Genomic DNA, 7,821 nt, shown 5'->3' with positions numbered 1-7,821 from the left:
TTATTTTTTTTCGTAATTTATCCTTTACATAGCCTTGGACACAGTGTATAGTTTCATATTGACTTATTAACATAGAACTTGTGTAGGTGCAATATCATAGTATACAGTGTATAGTAATGTATTGTCAAGTGTTTAGTATGCAGTGTGCAGTGTGCAGTGTGCAGTGTGCAGTGTGCAGTTTGAATTGAATGCAGTGTTCAGTGTGCAGTGGCAGCGTGAATTGAATCCAGTGTTCAGTGTGCAGTGTGAATTGTATGCAGTATGCAGTATGCAGTATGCAGTATGCAGTGTGCAGTGTACAGTGTGAATTGTGTGCAGTATGCACTGTGCAGTATTTAAATCGTTTACAGGTGAATTTTGTGAAGTGTGCAGCGTTCAGAGTGCATTGTGCATTATAATAGCGTGCAGTGTGCAGTATAACAGTGTATAGTGCGCAGTATAGCAGTGTGTAGTGTGCAGTGTGCAGTGTGCAGTGTGTGCATTTTATAGTGTGCAGTATTCACCGAAGAACGGTGTGAGCGTGCATTAAGCTTAGAAAAACGGGTTTTGCATTATAGTTCAACTTCTTTGGTAAGCCGAATTAAATTCAATAGAGCCTCTCCCCCTAGGAAGGGAAGGGGGGAGGGGGGCGTGGGAGAAGGGGACATGATATAAGAGATGGGGGTGGGGGTGTTGTATTAGGGAACACTTTCAAAAACACTTTTCTTATCGTTAATAATATTTATTATTGTAAATTGTAGTGACCTGTCAAATATCAATTATATACTTACACATCTATATTAGATGTATTGTGGATATAGCGTACATTGAATACACAAAATAGCAAATATTAATAACTATTTGAAGAAAATATCAAATATTTTCTAACGACGTATTTTTATTCACAATTTAGTAATGAGTGTTTGAAAATGAAATCTTTTTTTCGAATTTTTAGAACTTGACATTTAGTTATTGTTTTTATTTTTGCACCTTATAAAGATGAAATATGCAAAAATATGTTCAACATTTTATAAAAACTTGGTGCAGTGTTGGGAATACAAAAAAAAAACCTTTTCAAAATCTCAATTTTTTAAAAATTTTATATATTTCAGAGAAAAAATGGGATAATTTTTATCCCTTGTAGAACATGTTTAGATAAAAACCCTAGTTGTTATTCACAGCAATGAACTTTCTTCACAGGTATAGTGTTTTAATAATAACATTTAAATCATCGACAATTTTTATTTACTATGTGTATTTTTCAAGAACCTGAGCTGAAAACTTTAGAATGGTGGATATCAGGATTAATGCTTAATCCTCTCTTTTTCTTAATCTCCAGATTAAATATTGCTTGTTCTCCTCTTGTTATTAATCTCCAGATTAATTAACAGATCGGGATTAAGGATATCGCATTCTAAAGTTTTCATCTCTGGTTACACAAAAGGATGAGACTTCAGAGACGACTGTACAGAATTTGTTTCCTTATAATTATTTCCTGGAACTGTAAACTTGTTTCTTTCTTTGCCTAATAGTTAAATAAGCCAAACATTTGAAGAGTTATGGATTGTCTTTACAGGCTCATTCTTTGAGGGCAACCCTTTAGTTTTAAAAAAAAATCTGATAAAAATTAATTTTAAAAAAGTTGTAAAAAAGTTTCTCAAGTAGAGGGTTTAAAAAAATATTAATTTTCACCAAGAACTTTATTTTCACCCGAGCATGACTTGATGACAAAAAAATATGAATTTGGATTTCACGAGACAGCGCCAGTGTAAATATAAAATTTCTTTTTAAAATATTTTATAGTTTTAAAATATATTTTTGCAAAATTTGTTTTCCAGGTTTATCAAGGGTACCGTTGTGAATCGGTTATTACCCTCTTTTCATGGAGGTTCCCTAGAAATTACGCGTAAGAGAGCTGGGAAGGGGGGGAGATCCAAATTTTTGCCCCTGACCTATAAGCGTTAACATTTTCCCAGACATTTTCTATTTTCTTTATCTAGTTTTTCATGCTTCATTTATGAAAAGAACTTAATTTTAATTCTTTTCACATTTCGTCTGAAATATATCAGAGATTCTGCAGTCGCGCCTTCTATATGCTTGGCATGTCTGTTTCGCTGTTTGTTTTTATCAAATATTAACGTCAATTTTTTGAGGGACGTCTCACGACACGTAAAATGTTTTTGGATGGACAGAATTGAAAAAAAAACTCCTTCAAAATTTTGATTTATGAAAATCCAAGAAAAAAATCCGTATTTTTTTGTTTTTTGATAATTTTAGATTTAAGATTTAAGATTTAAGATATATGATAAAGTAAATCGAGAAGCCTAGTATTCAAAAGAACAATGAGACCAATTTTTTATACAATTTATAAAAAAATTGGTAAAAGTTTTTTTTAAATTATCTTTTTTAAAGTTTAAAATGAACAGTGAATAAGAAAGATAGATAAAGTGATAAAAAGCATGAAGATTTTACGGCAGCAGTTATAGTTAGAACTGCCCAGGGTACAGTCTGACATAGATACGCCGGGGTTCTCCAACATTTCAGATCTTTCAAGAAAATTTAGCAACACTGCAAAAAATAATTTGCATTAAAAATTGGATTATTTGAAAATGAAATTAGTTATTTTTAATTTTAGAATTTGTTAAAAGGAGCTGTAGACGTAATTTCAACTGACCCTCCATTTATACAGTGGCATGTCAGATTATCTACCGTACCCATAAACCTTGGTCTGATCAAGGATGGAAGAGAGAATTTACCTGAGTAACATTGAGAAAGATTATCGTTTGTTTAATTTCTTTCTATCTACTTGTTAAATTTTCAAGTCAATTTTTTGGGAAAAAAATCTTAATGGAAAATTTACATTTTTATATATTTTTCTTTTTATGATTTTAAAAAGTATCATTGAGAATAGGACCTGCCACTGTACTAAAGGGAAGATAAGGGAAGATCATTAAAGTTACATTTACAGCCATTAAAAAAAAGTATGGTTTATAGATATACAGTGAATAAACACATAACTTATATTTAATATTTGGCGTTGTTCAAAATTATACAAGGACTTATTTACAAACAAATCGTCCCCTACCATATTTATCTCAAATTTTAATGCCAGAGTACACACAGGCAGAGAACACGTTTTTTTCTTTATGCAATTTTTTTAATTATCACTAAATCTGAAAATTTTCTGTATGTCTCAAAAGTCCCATCTAAAGCTTTTAACGGCCCAGTTTTATCTGGAACACTCTGTATCCTATAAAGGAAAAGCTTTTTCAGGTCCCCAGAGTCCACGATGTTTCGAGCAGTTCCCGGGCCCACGTCCTCTGTGTTTGAAGTAGCTCCAGGGCCCAAGTCTCCAGTATTTCAAGTAGTTCCTGGGCCCACGTCTCCAGTATTTCAAGTAGATCCCGGGCCCACGTCTCCTGTCTTTCAAGTAGTTCCCGGGCCCAAGTCTCCTGTCTTTCAAGTAGTTCCCGGGCACAGTTCCCGTCCTCCTAATTATGAGAACGTGGACTTATTCAAGGAATGGTTATTTTTTCACAACGATGCCCTTCAAAAAAAATTCCTTCGTTGTTTTTGGCCTAGTGACAGCATAAATGCGCAAGTAACTTTAAAAAAGGACCTGCAATATTGATTAATCAATTGGTACCGTTACGAATCGGACCTGCCACTGTATATTTAGGGGAAGTTAAAATTTTGCCAGCAATTCCTTAAAGATACGAAATGTAAACATTCAGCATTTATTTTTTATATGTTTTTTATTTATTTATTTTTTTTTCGTAAAAAAAAAACAATTTTCCCCTCAGAACTCAGACGATCCTTTCGGAGAGGATTTCGAGGCAGCACTTCTTCAGGGCATTAATGCCAGGGTTAAAAAGGTAAAGGATTGTAAAAGAAAATACAGGGTTACCCACAAAGAATGATACTGTAAAGACTACCTGAATCTCTTAAAATGTAGTGGTCATAAGGTTGGATTAAGTCTTTTCAGGCGTTTTTATTGATTTTGCAAAGAAAGAAACAAGTTAACAAGAGCAGGGAATGATGAACATAAAGAAAGAAACAAGTTAAAAATAGCAGGGAATGATGAATATAAAGAAAGAAACAAGTTAACAAGAGCAGGGAATGATGAATATAAAGAAAGAAACAAGTTAACAAGAGCAGGGAATGCTGAATATAAAGAAAGAAACAAGTTAACAAGAGCAGGGAATGATGAATATAAAGAAAGAAACAAGTTGAAAATAGCAGGGAATGATGAATATAAAGAAAGAAACAAGTTAACAATAGCAGGGAATCATGAATATAAAGAAAGAAACAAGTTGAAAATAGCAGGGAATGATGATCATGAATATAAGAAAGAAACAAGTTAACCATAGCAGGGAATCATGAATATAAAGAAAGAAACAAGTTAACAATAGCAGGGAATCATGAATATAAAGAAGCAGAGAGTATAAATTCCATTCAATCGTCTCTGAAGTCTCAAGTTTAGTGAATTACCTTGTATGATTTGCATTTTTTTGTTAGAGAATAATAGTTTGTATCTGTCGTTAAAAATCTATCGAATAAATCTTGGTGACTTTATGTGAATTCTAACAAAAAAGTTCTTATTCCATAAAACGAAAGGCCCATGTTTTTATGCTTGAAAATGGCTCGAAAGTTAATGTTAACTCTAAACTCATCCGTTCTCAAATCAGGGTTCATTGGGTACTTTTTGTTGCAAATCGTGAATTAGAAATAATTTCTTTTTTTATTTTTAGTTGAAAACTGACAAAAAAGCAATAAAATTTTTAATAATTCTTAATAACTCTTAATATTAATATTATATATAGACCAGTGTAAGCTCTGTGGATTCATCAACACCATCTACCACGCCCCAGCTTCCTGCCACGCCTTCCAAGGAAAATAAAACATATAATTTAACTAATATAACTAAAAGGGACTGTACACGTAATTCAAAAGACTATCTGTACAACAGCACACTACAAACCTTTGTACAAGAAAGGATGACGTAAATGTTCTCAATGCATACTCTATACTAATGTGTACTTGTAGAGTCGTGCACATGGAGAACCTACCCTGCATGGAGAGCATGTATTTTAATCAACACAAGTCTAGACATCAAATTTAAAACCAATGTTATAACATTCAAAATTATTAGTTAACATAATAAATGTAAATGATTATAAAAGGGGGAAACGCAAAAAAATATTTTATCCTTTAAAAATATTTAACAGTCATTTTTTTCGAGACATAGTTAATTTTATAGTTTTTGCCCAACCAAAATACTTGAATAGATATCGACAAATTATTAATGTTGATGTCTAATTGTGTAGAAATTGTTTAACACTAGGGGCAGGGTTCTCCATCCAGGGTAGAGGCTCCACACACGACACCGGGACTAAATCTTTAAGATCTTATGATAAAAATATCTACGTAATCCTTGAGACGTATGTTTAAAGGCACTGTTGTGAATCTGACATCCCTCTCTGTCGTTTGAAATTAGGTCTTTAGTCCCTTTAAGAAATTTTAAAATAAAAATTTTGCAATTTTTATAAAAAAAATATAACTTGTTTAATGTTTTACTTATTCCTGATTGTTTTTAAACTCCGAATTTAGCTGAGGATCAATTTTTTTGAATTTGCAACAAATAGTAATTTAATGGTGCCACAATGTTATTGGATTTGCAAATTTATTTAAAGAAAATCCAACAAAAATAAATATTTAAATGTAATATGCAATATGAAATTTATTTAACTATATTATTAATGAAGCATTTTTCATACAAATACATACTTAACATTTCCAAAAATGTACGCAAAAATTTTTAAAAATCCAGGAATCAAATTACAACAAAAATGTGGGAGATATTTTACAACAATTTACCAAATAGTCTTAATATGTTTGAAATCAGGGGTTCCCTGCCCAGTACACGGAATCTCCTCCAATACCTATAAAAAAATGTTCAAGATCACACAGTAGGGTTTCCAGGTTTGACAAAATTTTAAGAAAATTAATTTTTTTGAAAATAAATTTTTTCTTCAAAATTCAAAACTTTTCTCTATTCAAATTTATTTGAGTGCAATATTGTCATTAATATGATGATTTTTAAATATGGTAAAAATTTATTATTTTTTATTAATGTCTAAAAATGTTTCTTTCTACGTACTAAGCCTTGATATTTGACACCAAATATAAGGCTGCAAACTATAGTCAGCAGATACAAATATAAACCTCAGCATTTAGGTCTTCTTCCCTTCTCCTCTTACACACTTCCTTCTTCTCTTCTCCCCTTACACACTCCCTTCTTCCCTTCTCCCCTTACACACTTCCTTCTTCCCTTCTCCCCTTACACACTTCCTTCTTCCCTTCTCTCCTTACACACTTCCTTTTTCCCTTCTCTCCTTACACACTTCCTTTTTCCCTTCTCCCCTTACACACTTCTTTTTTCCCTTCTCTCACCCTTTTCGTTTTTAGAAGTATTAAAATATCTTAATTCAGGAATTTCCATTTAAATCTTAACCCTAGTCCTTACAGAACCCCCTTGTATTAAATTAGCATAACTCATAAAGAAAGATACAGAGGACGTTCAAGTTTTTTAAGTTTTCCAAAAAAATTAGATTGGGTATTGCCATCTGCAATCTTCCTACGTCTCAAAGCATACTGCCCGACTGCCTACTTTATACTAACAATTTTTTAGTTTTTCTTTCTTGCAAACCAAGTTTTGTAAGATTTTGCAAATTTTGCATATTTCAATTAACTGTTCTCTAACTTAATACTGAACAACAAGAGCGTTTTCAAAGTTCCAAATTCAGTTGTAATATATAACAGAATTAATAGGATAGTTCAAAAAACTAGTTATTGAAATACCAGTGTCACAAACTTTTAGTGGGGTCTTAGCACTCCATAGCAATAAAAACAAACCAGTAAATCTTGATTCATAAATAGAAGACACAGATCTTCATCATTTCAGTTCTTGAACTGGTGCTTACTAGATAACCTGATTTTCTCTCCTCTTTATGGATGATTAGGATATAATATCCAGTAAACGATTTCTTCTGTAAATGATTTCACTATTTTGATCTGTGGATTAAGAAAACCCACTACTATGCTCTACCTTCTCCCCATCTAAACACTCAGAGGGCACATTCAACATTCAAGATGTTTATGTAGCATCCACTTGAAATATCATGCAAATATATTATAAATTGGTAAACAAACTAAACTAAGGAAACAATCCCCCACATGCATTATTTTTAAATGAAGAATCAACTTTTACTTATAAACAAGTTTAAAACATGATATAATATTAGTTTTATGGGGATAAAAATATAATAATGGAATTCTTAAACTCCTATTTTTTCTTATAAGATTATCATATACTCTCATATATTCTCTATTCTCATATATATTCTCTCTATTCTCATATATTATCTCTATTCTCATATATTCTCTCTATTCTCATGTAGTCTCTCTATTCTCATATTCTCTCTATTCTCATACATTCTCTCTACTCTCATATATTCTCTTTATTCTCATATATTATCTCTATTCTCATATATTATCTCTATTCTCATATTCTCTCTATTCTCATATATTCTCTCTATTCTCATATATTCTCTCTATTCTCATACATTCTCTCTATTCTCATATATTTTCTCTATTCTCATATATTATCTCTATTCTCATATTCTCTCTATTCTCATATATTCTCTCTATTCTCATACATTCTCTCTATTCTCATATATTCTCTCTATTCTCATATATTATCTCTATTCTCATATATTCTCTCTATTCTCATGTAGTCTCTCTATTCTCATATTCTCTCTATTCTCATATATTCTCTCTATT

The 7,821-nt window shown here is 31.5% G+C and overlaps 1 protein-coding gene across 2 annotated transcripts; it reads left to right on the top strand.

The window, feature by feature from the left end:
• Positions 1-3,091: 3,091 nt before the first annotated feature.
• Positions 3,092-6,064, top strand: LOC111713227 (pollen-specific leucine-rich repeat extensin-like protein 4). 2 transcript variants are annotated; one of them, XM_023488052.1, is made up of 4 exons: positions 3,092-3,499; positions 3,783-3,854; positions 4,803-4,867; positions 5,881-6,064. In XM_023488052.1, exons 1-4 carry the CDS (start codon positions 3,269-3,271, stop codon positions 6,047-6,049), a joined length of 537 nt encoding a protein of 178 aa, XP_023343820.1. In that variant the 5' UTR covers positions 3,092-3,268; the 3' UTR covers positions 6,050-6,064. The 2 variants fall into 2 exon arrangements, with proteins under 2 accessions (XP_023343820.1, XP_023343819.1); XM_023488051.1 differs by having other exon boundaries at positions 3,102-3,499; positions 4,803-4,871; positions 5,885-6,064.
• Positions 6,065-7,821: the final 1,757 nt, after the last annotated feature.

This window comes from Eurytemora carolleeae, unplaced genomic scaffold, assembly GCF_000591075.1.
Source record: "Eurytemora carolleeae unplaced genomic scaffold, Eaff_2.0 scaffold1059, whole genome shotgun sequence".
NCBI lineage: Eukaryota > Metazoa > Arthropoda > Copepoda > Calanoida > Temoridae > Eurytemora > Eurytemora carolleeae.
Note: the sequence above shows the minus strand (reverse complement) of the source record. Positions and strands in the feature narration are given on the sequence as shown.

Coding starts and splice junctions, on each gene's coding strand:
- LOC111713227 (XM_023488052.1), top strand. CDS start 3,269: ATGTTTCGAGCAGTTCCCGGGCCCACGTCCTCTGTGTTTGAAGTAGCT. Junction 3,855..4,802: donor TTAATGCCAGGGTTAAAAAG/GTAAAGGATTGT, acceptor TATTATATATAG/ACCAGTGTAAGCTCTGTGGA. Junction 4,868..5,880: donor CAGCTTCCTGCCACGCCTTC/CAAGGAAAATAA, acceptor ATATGTTTGAAA/TCAGGGGTTCCCTGCCCAGT.